This window comes from Eupeodes corollae, chromosome 1, assembly GCF_945859685.1.
Source record: "Eupeodes corollae chromosome 1, idEupCoro1.1, whole genome shotgun sequence".
NCBI classification, from domain to species: Eukaryota; Metazoa; Arthropoda; class Insecta; order Diptera; family Syrphidae; genus Eupeodes; species Eupeodes corollae.
The window spans coordinates 12,905,830-12,932,026 of NC_079147.1; the positions used below are offsets into that span (position 1 = coordinate 12,905,830).

Below are 26,197 nucleotides of genomic sequence, written 5' to 3' on the forward strand. Positions count from 1 at the left end.
TGTGCTCACCTTGTTTATGTATTTAAAGGCAATTGGGATACTTTTTGTGAAAATACGCAAAATCTTTGGTCTTTGTTTATAAACAAGCAACGATTGATCATTTAGAATCCAACATTCACCGCACTTTTGACGAAATAAAAACGGGTATGCTCGAAAAAGTAACATATAATTGAACCGCTAGGATTCAGTCGCAATTATTAAATGTACCTACTTAAATTTATAAAGTAATACAGTTAAAAGGCATTTAAAAAAAAAACTTGATACAAGGTTTTAAAGAATTGAAAATCTAAAATGTTTAGCTTGGGGCGTATATGTCCTAGTAGACCACATGGTTGTGTCATTGTTTATAAAAAAATATATAAAGGAACATTGTATTCATTCACTGAATTTGTTAGATTTGTTCAATTTTCAGGGTTGCAATGCCTGGCGAACTTTTTTTTTAAATGTATTGAAAGTTTACCGAAATCCAAATTTTAAAATTTGTTGACGTTTCAATGTTTCTAGAGTCTAGATGCATACGTTCGCATGCATAGGACCTCTATTCTCTAGAACAGGCAGAAATATCGCTTTTAATGAAATTTTTTTGATACCTTGATCTGAATATGAAGCACCTGTAGAAAATTTCTTTCAGAGTGCTTTTTTATTATAACAATTTAAAAGAGAATATCATTAAAGAGGATGCTGGTTTTGACATCTAGGTCTATATCACCAAACACTTTTTTCAGTTTTTACTTCGCAACTCAAAAATTAAAAAGGTAATTTTTTGAAATGCTAATGTTGCTGCAAGGAACTTAATTCTTTGAGCTAAAGAATCATTGTTTATTTCCATTTACGCTGTTAAATTTCATTGATCTTTACAAAATCAAACATTTTTGAAATTGAGATGAATCAACGCGTTTACCCTAAAAATCGTAATTCATGTTAATTGCAAAATTTTTTAACATTGCAAAAATAGCTAAAGTCCATTATGTCTTGTAAATTATTATTTACTTCCTCGTTTTCAAAACAGTGAATATATTTAAGTTCCCATAGGAAGTTATTGTAATGGGTCAGATTAGTCAAATTGAAAATTTTGACATTTCTCGACGTTGCAAAGTCCCTAGAGTCGAAATAAAACATTTTTAGAAAGATGTCTGTGCGTACGTGTGTACGTACGTTCTCGACGTTTTTTTCGTCCTCCATAGCTCAAGTACCAGAAGAGATATCAAAAAAGCCATATCAGCTTAAAAAATAGGTAAACATTTTGGGTTAACCCTTAATATCTCATGAACCAAAACCGCTGGAGACTTGAATTGAATTTTATATTATATATTGGTACCAAACAAGTATATTTTTTGAAAACAATACAATTAACAGTTTTTTATAAATTAAAAAAAACTGAAAAAAAAAATGTGTCACCTCGAAAATTTTACGAATACAAAACGATTTTATCTCCAAAACAATTTTTGTGCAACGAAAAATAATGTTTTAAACATTTGGTGAAATTTTGAGAAAAATCTAAGTGACAATTTTTTTATAAAAAATAAAAACCTAAAAAAACATTACTCAAAGATGGTAAAAATTAAATTTTGACTCAAATATCTTTTCAAAACTTTGAGATTTTGGCTTAAAACTAATTTTATCTTTTCGAATTGACAATTTTTTTTGAAAAAATAAAAAACTTAAAAGAAAATTCAACAGAAGTTGGCAAAAATTTATTTTCGCCTCAAATATCTTTTCAAAAATTTTAGATTATGGCTTCCAACTAATTTTAACTTATCAAAAATATACTTTGTAACATTCGAAAAAATTTAAGAAAAATCGAATTGACAATTTTTTTACAAAAAATAAAAACCTAAACAAAAAAATTAATAAAAGTTTGTAAACATTGATTTTCGACTCAAATATCTTTCAAAACTTTGAGATATTGGCTTTAAACTAAATTTTTCTTTTAAAAAAAAATACTATTTTGCGCATTCTGTAAAATTTTGAGAAAAATCGAACGACAATTTTTTTTACAATAAATAAAAGACTTAACAGAAAATTTAACAAAAGTTGGTAAAAATTGATTTCGACTCATATGTATATCTTTTCAAAAATTTAAGATTATGGCTTCCAACTAATATGAAATATTGTTTTCAATATTCAGTAAAATTTTGAGAAAAATCGAATTGACAATTTAAAAAAAAAAAAATAAAACCCTAAAAGAAAATTTAACAAAAGTTGGTAAACATTGGTTTTCGACTCAAATATCTTTTCAAAACTTTGAGATATTGGCTTTAAACTACTTTTATCTTTCAAAAAATATTGTTGCTAACATTCATTAAAATTTTGAGAAAAAAACGAATTGTAATTTTTTTACAAAAAATAAAAACCTAACAAAAAATACTAAAACTTTGTAAAAATTAACTTTCGACTTAAATAGCTTTTTATAAATTAAAAATATTGTCTTCAAACTTGGTTTATTTCATAGAAAATATTGTTTTCGATATTAACTAGTTTTTTTTTTAAATCCATAATCCGTTTTTATAAAACAAAATCTTCAAGAAATATTACGCAATTCTTTAAAATCTAAAATTAATTTCATTTATCTAATTTGTAAAACTTTTAAGAAATGCTACTACGAGTAAATTTGGTAAACTTTTGTTTTTGACTAAAAATCTATTTAACAAAACTTTATTTTCAAACTGAACTAGTTCTCGATATGAAAAATATTGTTGGTGATTTAAAAATCTTTTAGAATAATTCAACTAACAACTTCTTTAACCCAACACGAAAACTCTTCCAAATTTTAAGCAAGACAAATCGACAGACGGGATGGGAAGTTATCAGTGTGGGTCGCATCTTAGCTTCTTTTTTTTAGTATAGCAATGGTAAGTTATCAATCTAGGTCCCATCTCAGGCTTAATTTATTATTTTGTTGTTGTAACGAGTTAGTTTTACAACAAGAGCGATAAATTCAAAATATTTATATTAACATAACGAAGGCAATTAATAGTTTTTAGTATAAAGATTTCTTATCGAAAACACTTGAATTTGATATTGGAGAATCTATTCTTTTTTGGGCTAAAAGTTACTAGATCGGATCGATTAATTTAAGAATTTTGGACGGTTTCAAAACTGGTGTCCACAAAATAGACGCTGCTCCTGTGTCTCAGGGCTCTGGTTTGTCTCCGACACTCTTTCTTATTTTATAGGTGGTCTGTAGTCGGAAAGATCTAACCCACTAAATTCTTTCGCTGATGACAGTATCCTCAGTTTTTCATATTCGTTTTTAAGTTCTCATCCTTATTCTTCGGATGTTGACTATTAACGCAACGACAGCGTTTAATAAGCCTATATAATTCTGATCATCGTCCAATAGAAAACGAAAAACTACGTAAAATTAAACGCTTAAAAAACGTAATGGTTTCTACTATTTCAAAAGCGTTACCTTCCCCCCATGCCATTATCCACTAGCTTCTAGGTATGTGCATCACAAATCATGTTTTGTGAAATGAGCACATATTTGAAGTCAATGAAAAAGGTGCTACATGTTTAGGGTTTTTCTGATCTCCCTTTTATTTACAAAGCTATCATTCATCCAATAATCCAGTATAATGGGATACTGACATAATGCCTAAGTTTAAAATCTCCAAAAACGAAATCCTCACCTTTAAAAAAATCCACAAAATCTTCAAAAATAAAATCCCTGATAAATGCCCATGCTGATAATCCACAAACGAAATCCCCAAAATCTAATTTTTTTCAAACTCCGTCAAAGCATGTTTTTGATTTCATCATTTGAGTGTACTTTTCGCAGCTAAGCAAAAGTTCAGAAGAATACGACTTTTCAGAGCCAATTTTCTGGATGCGTCAAAAAGAAAACATCCCAAAAATTGGTGTCCCAATACAATTTTTAGCTCAATTTTCCATTAGAGCAGCATGAATTTCGACACGCGTTTTTTTTTAATTGATGGATATGTATGTGCAAATAAATAATAATTATAGCAATTTTAGAGCGAGGAAACATTTAATTCTATTTTAAAAGTTCACTTTTTCACATACAACACACGCAAAAATGGTTGGTTTTGACATTTTTTCCCTGTCCTTTGTTCAGTATTGTCATCCTTGATTTTTTTTGGTGAGTACTTCTTTGATTTTAGGCAAAAATTACTTTACATATTCCAAAACTTGCACCCATCCCAAATCCTATAACGATTCCAAGCAGAGTGTTGCAGGGTGGTTGCAGTCCGCCGTACTATCAATTCAAAATATTATTATTGGAAAAACTTGGCATTGTGATGAATAATGATTGGAAACCATTGCCTTGGGAATGACAAAAATTGGGACATTACATTTTTTGAAAAATGGACATTGGGACACACGGATTGGAAATTTTGTCCTACAATCGGAAATGATAGATGTTGAGAAAATAAGCGGTGAAAACATCAATTTAAAAAAACGAGCTTGAAAACATCCAAGAAGGTAAAAATATAAAAAAAGGCGGTCAAAAGTTGAAAAAAATTAATTTTTAAAATTTTGGGAATTCTGGATTTAAAGATTTTGATTTTGGGGATTTTGGCTTCGGAGATTTCAGATTTGAAGATAATGTTTGGGGATTATGTTTTAGGGATTTTTGCTTTGGGGCTAGGGTACCTAACCGCAGTATAATTCCAATATCTGGGTTGATGCCACAATAGCGTACATCAGTCAAAAAAGCAGCTAAATATAATAGGCGAACGTTCTATTGTTCGATATTTCATTTCATTTATTTGTATTTATTTGACAGTAATGACACGTACAGTAAGATTACATCTTTTATAGTACTTAGATAAAATAGGTTTACAAATTTACGAGTACATTATATTGATTAAAATTTAAGAGAATGAGATTTTATTTATGTTAAAAGCAATTCTTTGTGATTGGAGGGAAAAGGGAGAGGATTATGGTTGAATTAGGAGAGACGAAAAGTGAAGAAATATTGCAGTTTTAAATCTTGTATAGTTAACAATTAATTTAATAGGAGATGGGAGCGAGTTGCTTGGTAAACAGATAAAACGTTGCCTTAATATGTATTACTTTATGTAAAAATAAACAGTTTCTTGCGTTTATGTATTGCTGCAGTGTGCAACTTAATATATTTTTAGAAAATTCCGAAACATGGTCATATCTATGTAACCCATAGACGTAACGGACAGCATCATTGAAAGCAACTTACAGTTTTTGTTTAGATAGTGAATCCAGATCACTGTACACTATTTCAGCATAGTATATGAGGGGAACTTTTAAAGCAATTATTAGTTTACGTCGAGTTTCAACAGGGGTAAAGTATGCCGAGGGCCAAAGATTACGTAAGCATCCATAAATGCGACCAATGACATAATTAGTGTGACAGATTACAGTCAATAGTATATCCAAGGCTGGTGCAATGATCCAATACTTTAATTAAACGATCACTTAGCCAAATACTAGGAAGAGTAGTAGTAGTAGTAGAAAGATCGAACTTTTTATTCGAAATTGGAATGACTTTGGTCTTGGAAGGATTTAAAAATAGGCCATTTGCAATGGACCACGCATTAATTTGGTAAAGATCCTCGTTAATGGAGAGGGACAGTTCATTGAGCTGATGAAAAGGCCTGGCAAGGTGGAGTTGAACATCATCAGCATACAGGTGAACCAAAGAGTGCGAACAACACGCAGGCAGATCATTGATGAACATACAAAAGAGTATTGGACCAAGAATCGAACCCTGTGGGACTCCTTGCATAACAGGTCCAAGAGCTGACGATTTCCCCCCAGAAAAAACCCTTTGTGATCTGTCAGATAGATATTCACCAATTAGCGAGCATGCCAAAGAAGTTTACGAGTTTCCACTTTAGAATACTGTGATTCAAGGAAGGATGCTTATCGGTCTAAAATCAGTTGGATAATTAGAGTCACGCTTCTTAACCGTTGGAAGAACTCTTGCAATTTTCCAAGAGCGAGGGAAAGTAGAAGTGACAATGCACCATTTTAAAATAAGAGTTAAATGGGTTATAATAAGTGGAAGTATGAGTTTAACGAAACGAATAGGTACTCCATCATCACCAACAGAGTCAGACTTGATAGCCTTCACACATTTTAAAATATCATTTTCACTAACAACATTAAAATCCTCCAGCCTAGGCACATTGTTTAAAGAGTTAAATGTAGTATTTGCTTCAAAATCAGCAACAGAAACCAACTAACCAAGGAAATAATTATTGAGCTCATCCGGGTCCAGAGAACATTGAGCTCCTATATCTTTGCAGACACCAATATTACACCAATACACCAATATTACTCAGACATTTGCAAGAACTTAGAATACTTCTGTGAAAGGTTGTCGCTTTTCCTTTGAAATTAGTTTCAGCTGTTCTGTTAAGAACAGAGAAACTACTTTAGCCGCACTACACGAATGTGGAAGACTTTTCAAGGCTCAATATTTCCTGATCATTACAATGTGCAGACATTCAAAACTCATGGGCATCGGTCTCTCCTTTCTAATCGTATCCTCCTTTCCTAACAGCTCGCACTGTGTTAAATAAGATAAAACTGTTCACAAACTCTTGAGTGCGCGCAGAATATAAATGTATAAAAACACACCAATTTAACAGCAAATTTAAGAAAACATTTTTAAAAACATTGTTCAACAGTTAAAACACCTTTTTCTTTATTTTTTCGGTTTTTAAAAATTGTACTGCACAAGCGACTGTAAATTTACATTTAATATTAAATTTGGAATATCCTTTGGAAAAAAATTAAAAAGAGAGAAATAAACTTAATTCAAAATTGTCATGTTTTGAATGCCAAAAAAAACGAAAATTTTCATAGGTTAAAGGATTAACAACCACGCATTTTTGTTTTGGTCAATATGTCGGTTATTTCATACAAGGATATAAAAACCATTAAAAAAAAGAATATCATCATAAGTTTCGTAATAATGACTACGCTATGTGTCCAAAAGCTCAATTTCTTTATTAAAAGATTATTAAAAACACACAAAAACAAACTCAATAATAATAATAATAAAAATAATCAGATTTATTTACTCACCCATATAAATGCAGGACAAAAGCAATTTCAATGCTGGAATTGAAAATCTCTCGTTTTCAAGCTTCATCAGATCGAGAGCGAGTTTTTCAATTTTAGTTCGCATCTCTGTTGTAGCAGCATTGATTACAACTATCCGTTCTAATCCCTAAAAATATAAAAAAAACTAAATAAGCCAGAAAACTAGGTATTGATATACTGATGTATAGGTATACTCATATAAAGTAGGAACACAAATAATATTGGTTATTGCATTGGTAATCCCCACCTTCCAACTTCAGTTCAATGCAGCACACATCTATCTCTATATAAAGGATATATCGTTTGATATAGCTAGGTCCTGAATCTGAGGTTCATATGAGGTCGACTATTATAACATAGAGATGATATGAAATTCAATAATATCCTCTGTGACCTAGAATTCAGGACCTATTAGAAAGTGTGATAACAACGTGTGTATACACGAATAACGCCGCCACCGACCGCCGCCCCTGAATGGAACCAAACCAAACCATCATCATCGTATAGCGCGAGAAGAGTGTATTTAAAAGGCGTATAAACAACAATTAGCTGTGTACGCTCTGTGTCCTGCCTACATACCTACCTATACCCACCAACCAACCAATCTAAAGTTGGCTAGGGCTTTTGAAGAGTTCGTTTCAAAATTGCCAATCAAAAAACCAATTTGATAGCAACGCGCGGCACAGTGCCAGCACCAGCGTCAAGTCTTGCTCCTGCTTCTGATGATAGACCATCAGGAGTCAGGAGCAGGACTATACTCGTCCTGCCGCGGACGGCCGCACAGCGTTCGTAGTTTGTCTGTTGAAAGAATTCATGAGCAACAACCAACCAACCCAATGAATGCTGGTTATTGGCTTGGTATCTAAAAAAAGGACGACCGAAAAAAAGGGCCCACAACGGACTCTATGGAAATCGAGCTGTATGGCCTAAGGGATAACCACAATACAATGGCAGACACGAGCTCAAGTCCTACCAGCTATACCTGCTACGACTTATATAAAGAGCCGTGTTGAGGTTGTAATGGCTTTGTTCAACGATGTTGTCCTCGGAGCACTTTTTCTCCGATACGTACAATGTACATATATTTTTGTTGGTTGGACAAACTTTTATGGATGAATGGAAATGACAGAAGGATACGTCGACGACGAGTCCTGCTTTACTGCTACTGCTGCTGCTGTGCTGCACGTGGATAAAGTTTTACGAAATTGGAACTGTGTTGTTTTGTCGTATTAAAAAATGTGTTTTCGATGGGATTCGAGTGAAAGGCAAAGGATATTTATATTTAAAAACATCACACAGGCACACCTACCCCTTGGAAAATATTTATGGAAAAGCAGAACCTGCTGCGTATGAACTACAAATTATAAATGGTTTATGATGAAGATATACACTCGGCGGGCGGTATGGTGTTGGCGCGGCCATTGGCGGGTTCGAGTTTCAAGAATATGTAAGCTGCCTAAAGCAGGAAGCATTTTTGAGAAAGATTTACAAACAAAACCATTTAAATGCGGCTTTATTGGGAAGTGGTGTACAACTTAACTGGCAGTTATTGGCAATTATAAATGAAAAGGGATTTTCTAAGAAGTAACAGATACAAATAGTTTGCATTTACTCATAAAATACAAAACAGTATTGTTTTATTTCTAGAAATATCGTAATTATTCGAGAAAACTGTTTATCATTACATTTTATGCAGCTTTGGATAGAAGAAATATTTAATTTCATTTTTCTTTCCTTTGAACTGTGCACACATGGACTTAAATATTTATGATAGCAAAGAATTTAGTTCAATTACTGTTCGTCAAAATTGAAGTTTTTTGTGAACGTTGATCAAACAATACTTTCTTTTAAGCTTTCGAATCTCACCTTCAAATTTCTATTTTATTTCAAGTTTCTTAAACTTAATGATTTTTCAATTGGCGCGGGTATACTTCGGCACCCCGTGGCTGTCATTTTGTTTTGGTGACATCTGTCAAATCCTTTTTTTCTGTCAAATCATCATAGCAAATTACAAAAAACATCGCCGCAGTCCGTGAAAGTATACAGCAGAACCCGAGGCAGTCTATTTCTCGCCGTGCACAAGAACTCGTCCTTTTGCAGACTTCAACTTTTGGCGAATTTTGCGTCGGGACTTTGGGCTACATCTGAACAAGATCCAACTGACCCAGGAACTCAAAGTTCATGACCTGACCATAGACAACGCTGTTATTTCCCCACCAAACAACAGAAACCTGACAAATACAGAAATTGGCCAACATTTACAACAGATGGACGAAACAATAAAACGAACGATGGAACGGACCATACCAAAGTACAAAGAACGGGACCAAATGGACGTTTACAGAAACGCGACTATTGAAGCACTGCGAAGGCACAAGAGTGGCTTACTGACAAGACTCAAAAGCTTGTACAGACGACTTACAGACCCACATGACTTGGAGGTTAGGACACTGAAGTCGTCAATAAAAAATGTCAATCTGTTGATTAAGTAGAACTACAGGTTATCAATTAACAAGTACTGGGGCCGTAAGATCCATTCAGTTAATTCCAATGACCCTAGTATGTTCCCTAAAATCAACAAGATATTCAGGAAAAAGAACGATAATGACCTTCCGAGTCTGAAACTACATAGAAACGAAGAGAACAGAGACGTACTCAGGACAGCGCAAATAGATCCTTTGACGATGACTTTTACATAATTGAAGATGCGAAGGCAAGTGTACAAGGTTAATGTTAGCATTCGCCCCAACCACGACCTGGAAAACAGAGCCCTACTTAATCACTTTTACCTTCAAAATGATATGACACAATGGCGATCTGAGAACCGCGGTTTCATGCGGTTCAATGACGATTCCTTGGCAAATGCCATAATCGCCGAGTAACCACGCTCTCCAATAATGCACTGAATAATGCATATCATCCAGTTCATTGGAAGACCGCTGTGGAAAAAGGGAAAAGACAACTCCAACCCGTCAAATCTTCGGTCAATAAGTCTTCTTCCGAGCATCAGCAAAGTTTTGGAAAAAATCATTAATAGGGCTCTGACTAAGTGGGCTGCGGACAACAAAATAATTCCGGATAAACAGTTCGGGTTCAAAGCGGGTCATGACACAATTCATGCTGCGTCTAAATTCGTTTCTGATTTCCAATGTTTGTTGTCAAAAGTGGTAATGTAACTTCTACCATAACATTCTTAATTAAAAATAGTCTTCAACAGGGAGCGGCGAATTTGCTTATTCTCTTCAGTATTTACACCAGCGATCTGATAGGTAGTCTTACAAAGGCAATTGCGTACAGCGACGATCTTATTGCGTACAGAACGGATCGAAAGGTTGATGTTATTAGAATTCTCTTGCAGCGTGATTTCGACAAGATTCAGCGATATTGCGACGAATGGAAACTGAAAATAAATGTCCAGAAGTCGGAGACAATTCTGTTCCGAACTCCGTTGGCTGGGGTCACGAGGGATACGTGCAAGATGGCCATCGTTGATCTTCACGGCAGCCATTAGCGAGCAAAAGTGTAGTGAGGTACCACGGTATCTGGTTAGATCAGTACGGTGATTTTTTAAGAGCTTGAGAACTTTTAAAAAAAAAAAACGCATACAATTTGCAAAATCTCATCGATTCTTTATTTGAAACGTTAGATTGGTCCATGACATTTACTTTTTGAAGATAATTTCATTTAAATGTTAACCGCGGCTGCGTCTTAGGTGGTCCATTCGGAAAGTCCAATTTTGGGTAACTTTTTCGAGCATTTCGGCCGGAATAGCCCGAATTTCTTCGGAAATGTTGTCTTCCAAAGCTGGAGTAGTTGCTGGCTTATTTGTGTAGACTTTAGACTTGACGTAGCCCCACAAAAAATAGTCTAAAGGCGTCAAATCGCATGATCGCCAACTTACCGGTCCATTCCTTGGGATGAATTGTTCTCCGAAGTTTTCCCTCAAAATGGCCATAGAATCGCGAGCTGTGTGGCATGTAGCGCCATCTCGTTGAAACCACATGTCAACCAAGTTCAGTTCTTCCATTTTTGGCAACAAAAAGTTTGTTAGCATTGAACGATAGCGATCGCCATTCACCGTAACGTTGCGTCCAACAGCATCTTTGAAAAAATACGGTCCAATGATTCCACCAGCGTACAAACCACACCAAACAGTGCATTTTTCGGGATGCATGTGCAGTTCTTGAACGGCTTCTGGTTGCTCTTCACTCCAAATGCGGCAATTTTGCTTATTTACGTAGCCATTCAACCAGAAATGAGCCTCATCGCTGAACAAAATTTGTCGATAAAAAAGCGGATTTTCACATTTCGAACCGAACACTGATTTTGGTAATAAAATTCAATGATTGAAAGCGTTGCTCGTTAGTAAGTCTATTCATGATGAAATGTCAAAGCATACTGAGCACTTTGACACCATATCTTAAATCCCGCGTGATCTGCAAATACTAATGCACGAAAATCCTAACCTCAAAAAAATCACCCTTTATTTAGACAGACATATAAATGCTGCTCTGACCAGGGCCAGCGGAGCCTTCGCTCTGACGAAACGGCTGTTTTTTAGCAGTCGGCTTGGCCCCAGAGTGAAGGTAATTTGCTACATGGCCCTCATACGTACGATGATCGTTTATGGTTGTCCTGTGTGGTTCAACGTTGCCCCTTAACAGATGGAGAAGTTTCGGGTGTTCGAGCGGCAGTGTTTACGACGCTGTACCGGCTTATATCGAACAGCCGAATCTTCTTATGTGCATTATTATTCCATCGTTAATCTACCACGTCAGACGACGAACCGTGGATAGACGACTCCTGTACAATCGCTTTCAGAAGTTGATGATATGTTTATAAAACATAACTTGTTATTCACCATGGTAGATGGTAAGGTTTGCAATGACGCAACGCATACCCAATCTTCGGCCAGGTGCTATATTTGTGAAGCCCTTTAACACGAGTTTAATGACTTTAGTAAGAAAAGACCCTGCAAGAAAGAAAATTTTGGCTTCGGTCTTTCCTTGCTCCATGCTCGTATACGGTTTTTTGAGACCATATTACATGTAGCTTACAGGTTGCCTGTGAAAAAATGGAATGTTAGACTTACGAGTGAGGAAAAACAATTAGTAGAAAGAAGAAAGAAAGAAATTCAGGATCAGTTCAGGCAACAACTCGGACTCCTAGTGGATATCCCAAAACCGAATTTTGGCAATACAAATGATGGAAATACCAGCAGAAGATTTTTTGATTCATATGAAATATCAGCAGCTATAACGGAAATAGGTAAACATTTATTGTATCGTCTTAAAATTGTTTTAGATACATTGTGCTCCGGATTTAAAATCAATACTGAAGCGTTTGAAAAGTATTGTCAAGAAACGGCCGAGCTTTATGTTTCCTTATATAAGTTTTACCCAATGTCTCCTACAATGCAAAAGGTGCTAATTCATGGATCCGAGGTAATTAAAAAAGCTATTCTTCCAATATGACAGCTTTCAGAGGAAGCAGCAGAAGCACGAAACAAACATATTCGCTTATAACGTTTAAGCTATTCAAGAAAGTTTTCTCGTGTTAATTGTAACATGGACGTTCTTAATAGGCTTCTTCTAACTTCTGATCCATTAATAACCGGCATGAGATGTAATAAAAATAAAAAGAAACACTTATTAACTGATGTTATTAATTTGCTATCAGAAAATAACATTTCTTTTGACAATATTGATGAAAATAGTACTGAAGAGAAATTATAAATGTTGTTTCATCATTGAAAAATTTGTGTTTTTAGTTATTTTTAATGTTAAAATTGAATAATAAGAAATGTTTAAGCGATAGAGAAAAAAAATATTTTTGGCCAAGTTTAAGACCTATATACAGTGTCGGTCAAAACTAAAGCACGAAATCGTTTCATTTTGGAAAAAGTCAAATAAAACTACAAATTAAGATATAAAATTATTTTTTTGTATTTATTTTAAATAATAATATTATTGTCTTAAATTAACAGCATTTAGATTTGCTATAATTATTTACTTATTAAAAAATTTACAAAATATTAAGAAGTGCAAACTATTCATAGTGGTGGTAGACCGCGAAAAACTTCAAATCGCGAAGACAGAAAAATCGTCAGGGTTATTAAAAAAGATCCTTTCATATCATCGGAAATCATTAAAAAAGAATTGGGTTTAAAAATATCAAGTAGGACTATCCGGAGAAGAGCGGTTGATGTTGGCCTCCGATCATATTGAACAGCGAAAAAACCATTTATTTCTGCGAAGAACAGATGTGCCAGACTTGAATTTGCAAAAGCACATTTGAACTGGAATGCGGCGAAATGGAGGACGGCCCTGTTCTCTGATGAATCGAAATTCAATTTGAAAGGATCCGACGGATTTCATACAGTACGCATGACAGAAGGTAAACGTTTAAATCCTCGCTATTCAAAAGGAACAATAAAACACGGTGGGGGTAGTATTAAGGTCTGGGGATGTTTTTCCAGCGACGGAGTCGGACCGATCCACAGAATTAGAGGTAAAATGGATAGTTCCATGTATAGAGATATCATTCAAAATGTCATGTATCATTATACAGAAGAAAACATGCCATTGAGATGGATATTTCAACATGACAACGATCTTAAACATACTGCTAAAGTTGTGAAGGATTGGTTAAATCAAAATTATGTTAAAGTAATGCAATGGCCAGCACAATCCCTGATCTCAACCCCATAGAGAATCTATGGGGAATTGTAGATCAAAGGATTGATCGCTCCAATTGCAATAACCGAGACTCACTTTTTCAACAGGCTCAAAGTATTTGAAATAATATCCCCAGCCAGTACATAGAAAACCTTATCAACTCCATGGCGAATCGATGTGCTGCCGTCATAAAAAATAAAGGATATGCCACTAAGTATTGAAATTTAAATAGTTTTAAAGATTGTGTTTGTGAAATGTGCTTTAGTTTTGTCCAATCGTTTTTCATAAGAATTCTAAATATTTTGTAGTATTTTAAATACGTAAATAATTATAGCAAATCTAAATATCGTTAATTTAAAACAATAATATTATTATTTAAAAAAAATAAAAAAAATATATTAATTTGTAGTTTTATTTGACTTTTTCCATAATGAAACGATTTCGTGCTTTAGTTTTGTCCGACAATGTACCACACTGTGCTACCTCCCAAAATCCGTAGATTGTACCAGAATGACTGTGATTCCTCACAGTCTAAAAGTTTCCCAGCCGCTTTGATTAAATATAATTGTTTTTTCGTTTACACAAATCTTTATATATTTTATTCCTCTCAAGGTAATTTCCTCTCAAAGTTTCGTTCTTAGATTGTCTTAACAATTTTATCAAAACGACGCACTACAGCTCTAATTGGATCTTAGACTAGGTTGCCTTAAGATCGCCATTTCTACCTAAAAATGTTAGGCAAGCGAAAGACTTTTCTCTACATTTCTTACATCCATCGGCATAGCACTTCGATTATGGCATCAATGTTGTAGGACAAAACCTGTGCGTTGCTGATTGTCTTATTAGTTCAAAAATAAGAACTGTAACAGATTCTATACATTCTGATAACAGACCATCAGCATAGCGTATAAGTTGACTTAAGTTTCGTCTATATACACCAGCCTTGTTTTCAACCCAATGCATTGTTAATTGCATATTCTTCAACTTCTCTATTATTTTGTTCTGAAAAGAACTCACATGAGACTAATATTGGTAAATGATTTGAAAAGTTGGCTGGGTGTACTTCAAAACTTTTGACTTAATTCAACCAATCTCCATTTAAACCATAAAATTTATTTTATGATTACAATTTAAATTATTTTTCACGGGTTCAAAAAACCCTTATTTTGATTATTTTTGTTGATTTCATACAGCAAAATATCGAAATGAAAAATAATTTTAATAATACTTACATGAATCACGCAAAGGTAAACATCATGGTTGGTAACCCTCTTCAAATTCTTATTGGCCCAAATTATTGTATTCGATAATAAATGACATTGAGCAACAAATTTCGATGTCCATTCAATTAAACTGAAATTCAGCGTCCATATTAGTTTCACATGAGTGTCACTTTGACATTGCATCGATGGGCTGTCAAAAATTTATGAAAAAGAAAAGAAAAACATTAATCTTAACAAACATCATAAAATTAAGTTCAAATTGTCTATAATAATAGAACTTAATTTAATTTAACCTTCATCATAATTCAAAAGGCAAATCAAAACTAACGTCAAAATTGCTAAACATCCTGCTCTGCTGTAAACGAGAACAACACATATAGATTAAGGAAATAATTCAAGGAATTGGCAAAATTGAAAGCCACAACTAGGTATGCTCTATACACATGGTATGGTGTTCCCCAGATACCTTTAGGTAGGTATAGTAGGTTTATGGCATAGCGGTAGAGTGTATAACAAACACTCAGTCAGTCGGCATCGGCATATAAACCGTAAATGACTTCTTAAATGAATTTCCTAATCACAATCAAATTCAAAGACCATCACTTGTGGCGAAGTAAGGGATTGCGATGAGGTCAGGTCAACATTAAATCGTCCGGTTCTAGGAACTTCTCAAGCATCTCACTTTCTTTTGAAGCCTTGCAGGAAAAAATACCAACAAAACAAAATACACTCCGAAGCATTTAATTAGGTTCTTTGAAACGATCTTGTTTTAAAATGTTTTCTAAGCTGCCGGCCAATAAAGTAGGTTCGCAGCTTTTACAAGGGCAAAAGCTTTTTTCTACAGAATAGAAAAAGCATGTTTCTTTTGAATTCACAAAATGGTGTCTCATTATCGATCTATTTACAGGAAAGAGACAAATAAAAATATGTCCCAACTGTAAATTGCAAGCACACTATGAAATGCAAAAAAGAATAGGTTCATCTGCGTTAAAGTTAGTTCTGGTTCAGAATTTGTAAAGATCAGTGCGTGAAATTTGTACAAAGTAAAGTTAAATTATTTTTAATTTTTTTTAGTTTTAAGAAAAAATGGGACAAGCCCAGTGCCTTAATTCGGAAGAAAAAAATTAAATTCAAACGGTACGCAGAGCAAAGTTGAAGTGTGCGTTTAACTGAAACAAAAATTGGAAGATCGCAAAATGTTGTGAGCAATTTTTTGAAAATAAAGAAAGCTGTGGGAAGAATATGAAAGGACGCCCAAAAGTTACGTCACCTGCTAAAAGGCGATTGATTGCTCGACTGTCGTCTCATTCTTATCAGTCAGTTCCTCAAATAAAGACATAATCTAGAACAACAGCAAGCATTTCCACGGTCAAGAGTGATTAGGAGTGTCCCAAATATCAAGCGCATGAAACTGAAGCCTCCACTTAGCCCACAAAGAAAGGAAAATTGGCTTGAATTCTGCAAGCTCCACATATCATGGAAAAAGGAGTGTCTGTTTGTCGTTTTTATGGATGAACAAAATTAAATCTCGATGGCCCGGACGGATTTAATTATTATTAGCAAGATCGAAAAGAAAAATTACTTTTGCTACGTATTCATAGCTGTGAAGGTTGTGTTTTCTTTTGGGGTGCAATGTCGTATTTTGGAACTATTAAGCTGGAATTTCCATCATCACGAATGACGGCAAAAGCATTCTTGAAAGGGCTTTTCTGAAATTCTGTGAAATGTTTGGACCCATTAAATGGACTTTGCAGTAGTATAACGCCCCCATATATAACGCCAGAATTGTAAGAGTCTGAATAAATCAACAATATATTGGACTGTTGGAATGACCTCCCTATTCACCAGACCTAAATATTATTAAGAATTTTTGCGTATGGCTCGTCCATGAAGTCTACAAGTCAGGGCAATAATTTGAAGACACAAAATCACTTACAACAGCAATAAAATGAGCTTGGACAAACATTTCTTTAAAAAAATGCCAAATAGAATTTTCGAGGTAACGCTTAATAAAGGTCGACTCATTACTAAACAAATAAAAATGGCTAGCTGTAAAAAGAATTATTTTTTTTTTAATTGTTCCCTCATTTTCTCTTTATTTTCCCAATGAATACATGTGAACCTATTCCATTGACCGATCAAAATGGCAATTTATTTGAATACATTGCAGGAAGCGTTTCAAATTCAACGTTATTATTGTTTTCGGTTTAACTCTTTCTTATAAATAGGTAAGTTACTTGCTTTGAAAATTCACCGACAAAAATATTCATGCAAAACTGTTTTGAAGTAAAAATAGCTCTTTTTATTGGAAATGGTGAGAACCTAATGTATTGACCGGCAGTGTATCTACAAATTACCGATTTAACTTATTTGTAACTATCACACCGTCTTTTTTATAAATGTAGTTACTCCATTAAAACAAACTTTAAAATTCATTCTTTCATAGAAAACAACGAATATTTTTCATTAATGTTAAGCTAAGTTTTAAATTTATTAAAAAAGAGTAGGCGTGGCAGTGGGTCTAATAAGAGAACTCCTCAAAAAAACTTAAAAATTAGTTTTAATCAAGCGATTTAGAGTGTTCAATATAACTACTAACATAAAACATAAACTATACTTACATATTTATATTTATACATTATATACAAAACCTGTGGTATACATATATATAAGGTATCTAATCCATTTGGTTAACCACGAGAACTTACCTTTCCTCGATAATGCCATGACGATTTATGTAGCTAACAATCAATTCCCGAAGCATCGATAGCTCTTCGCTTAGTTTTCCCATTGTTGTGTTCGTTTTGGAGCAGCACTCGAGCAGACACAACAATCCCGACAGGGTGGCATTCCTAATGAACACATGAGAGCTCTTTAAGTAGGCGGCTGCTAAAGCGCATAGATGCGAGAGCTCATTCGGGGAAGGTATCAGCATCGCTTGGGTCTTACACAATAAGTAGATTACGTACTGCATCAGCAACAGCGTCAATATTATAGATATTGATATACATTGTTGAAAATGTTCCACAGGACATGACGTATACACATACATACATAGAAATTGAGAGAATTAGAAAATGTAGTTGCATTAGATGGGGGAATTGTGAAAATGCAATTGTGGTTTGAATGGTTGAAAAGGAAGGATAAGGACTTGAGTTGTTGGAAATAAGGACAAGGACCTGTAAAAGCACAGGCTGACCAAGCCAATGGCCATAGACGAATAGAATCAGGATCGGGATCGAAATCGGGACAAATAACAAGTGGGTGGCATTAGTGAATGTCATGAGTTGTCAGATTACATTTGGGAATATTTATGTTTGTGCGAGAATTAGTGAGAATCGTATATATAGAGACCTTACCTGATGAGTTATTGTATCGTCCATGGGTATTGTTTCCTGAAGTTTTAAAGCTTTATTCCTGATCAATTTAATTTGGTCACGGCTATCACATATTTCGCAGAATTTCACCAAATTCGGCAGAGCCAGAATATGATTGTGCTGGAAATTTTAATTAAAAGCAAATAAATTAAAATTCATTAAAATTAGTTATTATAAATTTGTTGATTTTATACAAATCTTTAATATTAAATTTTGAAGAATTTCCCTTTAAAAAAATAAACTGATTTTTATAGTACAGGTAGACCCAACAGATATAAAGCATTTAGTTTGATTGATATCATTTGTGCCCTTTTTTGGGACAGCTGACTTAGTGTTCATTCCGTACGTTGTTCTGTAAGTTCAAAACACAATTGCCACAACATTTGGTATTTTGTTCTAAGCTTGAAAATATAATTATAATGCAGTTTTTTGAGATACTTGATTTGAAGAAAATAACTTCAGTTGAATACAAAATTGTTAAATTATTTTAATTTTTTAAGTTTTTAATTTTATTTTTTAATTCATGAACGAAAAAAGCGGGGCTACATAAAAGAGGATTAAGAGGACAGCATCTTCAAGCGCCCGATTAAATATAGTTATTTCCTGATCATATGTCTTACAGAAAAAAACATCGGAGACATAAAACATGTTTTATCATATATTTTAAACATTATAACAGATATTACATCCAACAAATTTCAAAAAGACGAGCAATCCATGTTTTGAGGCAGTATCTCAGCACGGTATTTGCAACTAAACATTTAGTTTTTTTTTTTCGTGAGGCATATTAGGAAGTTTCAAAAGTCGAAAATTAAGGCAAACAATTATGATTAGAGAAAACATCTAACTTTTTTTTAAATATTTGTTTATAAAAAAGGTAGTTAAATCCCAATTTTTATATCACGTAGAGTAGTATTTCATTCTGAATAAAACAAACAGAAACTTGTACGCATCCTAAAAAAAAATTATTGCCGAATAAGTTCGGAATAGATTTCGTGATACGGTTTTTAACAATTCGGTTTTTCGCAAAAAATTTCTGATACAAACACTTTGAGGGGGTTCTCATCTTAATGTGTATTCATTTATTTGTTGTTAAAAACTACAAGTTAAGTTTTAAAATTTTTTTTCGGCACATAAAATTAAAATTAGGTAATTTAATTTTCAATTGTTTGTATTTATAAATAAAAACAATGGTTTAATTCTTTTTAATAAAAAATAATATAAATTGTTTGTGACGTTATAATGTGTAAAATAAGATTTAATTAAAGTCGATATCATTTTTAGATCGTGCGATATTTGGAGTCCACCAAACCACTGAACGGATTTATCTAAAAGCTGGATTACATTATTTGTAAAACAAAATTTATTTGAAATCGATACCTTGGCTATAGTTCTTCAGATATAAGGACAAAAAAAACTATTTGGAACTTACGTAAGTAGTAACATAGAGACTTCTCTCCAAAACCATTAGTTAGTATTCAAAGGATCTTGAAACATTGAGATATGTTAACATTTTTGATTCGATAAATTGAATAGATTACTATGTAAAGTTAAAAACGGTTCGAAATTCATATGAACAATATTCCAAATATTTATTATTCACTATAGTTATTCTTAAATGTAAGAACTTAAATATTTAATATACCTAAAAAATTACATTTCACTAATTTATATAAAATTTTTCTTCGAAATTAATTTTTAGAATTTTTTTTTGTGTACAAAATCTGTCTTTGGGATTTTATTTTTTAACTTTAAGAATACATTATCAAAACCAGATATTTATGTTGTAGAAAGAACCTTCAAAGGTTTATTGGTTAGGGTCAAACAATATTGTACATTATTAAAACAGAAGAAATATGAATTTTTAAAATAATGTTGGATGTATCTTTAAACAAAACACAACTCTTTAAAAACACAACCAAAATAAAAACAACATTTTGCTCAGACCGAGTTAAATAACTGCAGATCCTTTTTAAATGTTTATCTTCTAACTAAAGTTATAAAGATAAAACAAATTTAAAAAACAATACCAAATTACTTTGTTAAAAGGTTTTTCAATAGGAGATTTTATTGTGATTAACCCTCTATTTAAGCAGATGGCAATTATAAAACTGTCATATTTTGACATTTAAGAACTTTTATTTAAATATATATACTATTTAACGGAACAGTACACGCTTTAACAACGCAAATGAAATAGTTAATATTCAATACAAAAAAGTTGAAAACTAAAAAAACTAAACAAATATTATGCCATTTGGAATTTGGAAACAAAAAAAATTTCGTCACAATGGCAAAAACTGACGTCCAAAATAATTGTAAGTAATAATAATTACTTAAGTAACAATAATTAATTAAAATAAAAAATGTAAAATCTAAAAAATCAGTATTAGAAGTTGATAAAATTGGTTACTCGAATTTCTTGACAAAACTTAAAGTCATTGCCATCGAACAAAAATTCAACAGTCACCTTTTTTATAAAAAATACAAATCTACTGAAATACTTTACTCTTGGTAAAAACTGATGTATGATTCAATTATTTCGAGTTTTGTTGTTATCGTAATGTAATGTGCTCAATATAAATATTGCTAAATTGATATAAACTGCTTTTAATTTATGCAAAATATAGCAATTTAAAAAGAAAAAGTAAAAATTTTGGTTGACCTTACATATCTAACGAATAAATAACGCTAGCGACTTCAATTAATGCTAAAATACGTGCGTTTTTTTGCTATTCCATACATAGTACAGTGAGAAATTGCCAACAAAACAATCCGCAGTAACCAGATTTTGGTATTGAAAATTGGTACAACTGAAAGAAGATCTGTCAGAAAAATAATTTTAAAAAAACACTTGTGTGTAGATGAAAGTTTTTAAAAAATCAAAATTAAAATTTAGTAAGCAAAAAAACTAACTAAAACCAATAAAATGGACAATTTTCAAGAAGAAATGGTAAGAAAACATCTGGGAATTGAGATACTATAAAGAAATTTCATTTAACAATTGCTTCAAGGAGGGGGTTTGTTCGTAGACTTATACATTAACATGTGGTGTTAAAGTGAAATTGAAGATCGCCTCAATTTGTTTTTTTTTTTTTTTTTTTTTATAATAAGCGCACACTCAAGGGGATATAATACATAATATTATTACCCTTATTATGTAGACACAGTGTGAGCACTAGGAAAGGGAGAGAGGGGTTGAAAGGAGATGTTGGTGCACATTGGTTTTGAATTCTTGAATATTGCAATAGCTGGGAAAGACAGAGTGTGGCAAGGCATTCCACTTAAATGGAGTTGAATCGAGCTTGATTTGACTCGATTCCCGATCGGAGACGGCGCGGCGCGGCGTCGGGTCAAAATGTGTGAACAAAAACCTGTGTGAAGGAGTTGGTTTTACAGATAATGCATTATGGTCTATTTATTTGCGCGTTTGTGTGCAAAAACATGGAGTAGGTAGCATATTGTAATATAGTGGTGAACTAATCAGTTCTTCATTGTTTAACACGAATCAAACTATCTCACTTGCGCGGAGGAATTACAAATAGATTTATGTAGTCTAAACTGAGATAAACCTTTGGTGGAAACAAAACAAAACTTAATTTTCTTTTCTATTGTTGTGTTCCCCAAGGATGTATCATTGGTCCTTTACTGTTATCTATGTTAATTAATGATTTGCCATCTGTTTTATTTTATTGACAGTTTCACATTTACGCTGATGATGTACAATTTTATATAAGCTTTCCTATTGGTATGAATGCAGATGCGAAGAAAAAATGAACATTGATTTATGCTCAATATTCGATTGGTTAACTCGGAATAAACAAAAGCTATTCCAATATGTAAAAATAAACCCCAGCTTGAAAATGTTCCACCCCTTTACTTGAACGCCTGCCAAATCGAGTATGTCACAAATGCAAAAAAACCTAGGTATAACCTTCAACAGTAGGCTAACGAGGGACACCTATATCGATATTGTTATCTCCAAAATGTATGCTTCACTCCGAGGACTATCCGTTACTATATCAATTTTGACTACTCAAGTTAAATTAAAGCTGGTTAAATCACTTATCATACTAGTAGTAACGTATGGGTGTGAGATATTTGCAGATCCTGACTACAACTCGCTTCATAAGCTAAAGGTAGCATTCAATGCCATTGCTGGGTTTGTTTTCAACCTCCGAAGACACGATCACCTTTCGTCTCAGGCACGTCAACTTTTAAATTGCAACTTGGAAGCTTTTTTTAAATATCGGTGTTGTTTGCTTCTCTTTAAACTAATTTTTAACACGACTCCAAATTATTTATTTAATAAGCTTGATTTTTGCTCTTCGAATCGTTTCACCTTGTTGCGCTCCCCCAGGTTTACCTGTATGACATCACGGAGGCAATTTTTCGTTTATGCTGTCAGACTGTGGAATAATCGTCATAGTCACATAAGGTCTGGAATCAAACATAGAAGGTTTCATCAACTTTAGTTTTGAATATTTCTCAAGTTCGAACTGAGGTAACTTTTTTGTAATTATTGTAATTTCTTCTTCTTGCGGCTTTAGTTTTTAACTGACTGTTATTTAATAAATTATTAACAGTAACAATTATAGTGCTACAATTGTTTTAAACATAATGTTTGCATACTTGCATTATCCTAAGTAAATATTGTATTATATCCTGTGCTATTTATAAGTCAATCTTGATGTACAGCTGTTTTCATTAAATATCTAAATATAAAGTATCAAAAAATCACATAAGATCCATTCGAGACTCGTATTAATGTCAAAAACCCATCCATAGTAAGATTCTACTTTAACTTTTATTGTGTTATTCATACTATGGATATTGTTTTTGTTATTCGTGTAAAATTCTACTACACTATGGATAGATTTTCCAACAAAACACGGGTTATAATTTGGCAAAAATTTAATTGATATATTTTTTTACAAAAAAAGACTGAACAAATGTACTTCTTCACTTTATAAAAGCTTTTGTTAATTATATTTAAAGTTATTACCGATTGATGGAAAAATAAAAACCTAAAATAAAAAAGAACTAAAAGTTAAATTTTAAGTTAAATATCTTGTGCATAAAAGAAGATACTGACTTTCAAGTTGTTTCATACCAAGGAAATATACTTGTTTATGTTTTGCAATATTTAAAGAACGTGGTTGTTTAATACACAAAATATAGTAATTTAACTCTTCGAATCCATATTTACATAAAACAGCTTGAAGTTACATTTTTGATTGCATGTCTACTAACTCAATTTTTTTTTAATAATTTAAGTGATTTGTAACACAAAATGCTATTTGTTCCCATCCTAGACTCTGTTTTTGTTAATATCACAATAAAAGCTCTTTTTGGAAACCTCTATATTTATTTTGACCAAGAAATGTTGTCAACTAGAATAATAAAGCCAATGACAAAATTAAATATAAAAACTTTGATAACTCACAATCATATCCACACAATCAATGTCTCATTTTAAAAGAATTCATATTCATATCTTTTTAAATACCTGAATTTATAAAAACTACACCTTTGTACAAAACAGGTATTTAAATGAATAACTTAAGAAATTTCGTTCTTCTTTATCCAAACTTCACTTTTATTTACTTCTGGGAAATTCTAAAGATTAAAAGTAAAATATAAAAAATTACACCGTATGCCGAAACCCGGGATTGAACCGGGGACATTTAGATCTTCAGTCTAACGCTCTCCCAACTGAGCTATTTCGGCCCATATTTTTTGAGGTTGCTGATGACTGTTTTATATTAAGTAAGTATTCTTTATTTCCATCCTTATCACTTATCAGTTTCCAGAATTCAAAGGTACTTGTTATGATTTAGATTAATAATTTATATATTTGTGGAACATTTTAAAACACATTTTTACATATCTTGATAAAACGAAAGTTTTTTCATTTTTATCAGTTTTATTTACAAAACTAAATTTACAGAAGCATTTTTTCCCAGGTAAAATCCAAAAGCATTTTTTCTGACCTTTGAATATGCTTAGAAGGTAACTAACTAATTAAGTGAAGGTATATTTTACCTGCACTCTGATGGTATTTTTTTTTTGAAAAATGGATTCTGTTGCACCCTTTCACGTCTAAAATTAAGGAATTTACTTGGTTTCAATCACTCTTCTGATGATAAACCCACTTTTCTAAAATTAAATTTTAATTTTGCACAACCAACGCCTATCCGCACGTAACGCAGAGGTCTGATATAATGAATATACATAATGTACAAATCCTTAACTTTTTCAATTAAAATAGGAATAATCAATTCGCGAACATTAGGTCCATAAGTACCCTTTACTGATGGGCATGGAAAGGTCCTTCAACAAATCTAAAAACTATGCCTACGATAAAATTCATATTAATCCATCGAAGAAGAGGACCTATACTCAATTACGTCACCACATAGTCACAGTTCATCATACCGTCGCGTCAGTACCATCCAACAAAATAATGTATATTAATTTATCGTTCATTTATAAAATATACCTATCCGTAAAAGTCGTCTCGCGTTCACAATACATATACTATATTGATGGTCAACTAGGGCTTGGTTGGCCTCGAATGGCATCTATAATTAAAATCCTATGACGCGCAATGCCGTTTTAAGGATTCAGACAGCCACCTCATCTCGACTGAATAATAAATTTTAGTGAGAGCATGATAAAATGTATATTTCGAACGAATTTCAATTTAGAAAATCCCCAAAACGTCATCCATACCTTTACTACTCTCTATTCTACATATATGTTCACATTATATATAGTAGGTATTAAGTACCTTATAATACATTTTAACAACAGTGCTGTGAAGAGTTTGTTCGTAAAACCTTTAAGAAGTAACAAATAATTTGACACTTGAAAAGTGAAGAAGCAGCCATTTCATTTAATAGATTGTTAAAGTTAAAGGTTGGCGTAATAAGCTGAACTATATTTCGTGTTTTGGTAATGTAAAGACCGGTATTCAAAGCTCAATAGCTATTGGAAATAATATTTCCATAACATTTCGGACAGTTGAAATTATTTGAGTTCAAAAATCGCCAGTCAACCGATTTATTTGTTATAAATGTCCACATTCTTCTAAAGAGCCCAGCCTTAGATTTTGTTGAATTTTCTTTTGTTTTTGATTATATCACGGAAATCGCTGGTTTGGATAGCAATATTATTCTATTAGGAGATTTTAACATCCGATATATAAATTAACTGAAGAATAGTTGAGTTGAACTTAACGGGACTTACAGCAAGTAAGGTGTATTGAAAATTCTCAAAATCGACAATTCGATAAATTTTTTTCATCTGCAGCTATAAGAACGGCAGTAGTTCCACCAAACCCCGCTATTTCGAATATTGACGTTTTTTTCACTTGCATGACTATCGACTTTCTAAAAGCAAACTTTTTGCAAGTTTCTTAACATCTATCTACTTCTGATACTTATAGTATACCAATTTTAAATGACGTTTAACAATGTGTTCAAATACTGCATAAAATATATTGTTCCTCTTTAAATACCAAATATTCCAGCATTTGTCATCCATGGCATACGAATGAGCTTAAAATGCTTCGAAGCAGAGGAAACAAGGCTAAGCGTACCCTCTTTTAAATGTTTAAATCTTTCTCCATTTATTTATATTAGAAGGCGATCGTAATTGGGCCATTTTTGTTCACAAAAGGTGGAGAAGGATATTGGCAACAATTGGTTTCAACAGGACGGCGCTACATGCCACCCAGCCGAGGCTACACCCGATGTTTGATTGTTTGATTTTCAAAAAAAAGCAAGAATTTTTTTGGCGGACTCTATAGAAAAGAGTCCTGTGGCATTCCAGTATTTATTTTATGGTTTTCAGACTTGTATGG

General features: G+C 32.8%; 1 protein-coding gene and 1 non-coding gene across 2 annotated transcripts in view; both read right to left on the bottom strand.

Moving 5' to 3' along the window:
• LOC129943030 (uncharacterized) overlaps positions 1-26,197 on the bottom strand; it is a 225,153-nt gene that overhangs the window by 14,666 nt on the left and 184,290 nt on the right. Inside the window, exons 22-25 of the mRNA XM_056052234.1 lie at positions 18,313-18,450; positions 17,662-17,921; positions 14,963-15,143; positions 7,036-7,180 (exon numbers count right to left, since the gene is read on the bottom strand). Coding sequence (XP_055908209.1) covers positions 7,036-7,180; positions 14,963-15,143; positions 17,662-17,921; positions 18,313-18,450 — 724 coding nt within the window. The remainder of the gene's footprint in view (positions 1-7,035; positions 7,181-14,962; positions 15,144-17,661; positions 17,922-18,312; positions 18,451-26,197) is intronic.
• Trnaf-gaa (transfer RNA phenylalanine (anticodon GAA)) lies at positions 23,988-24,060 on the bottom strand. Its single transcript has one exon. It is a non-coding gene; the product is annotated as a tRNA-Phe (tRNA).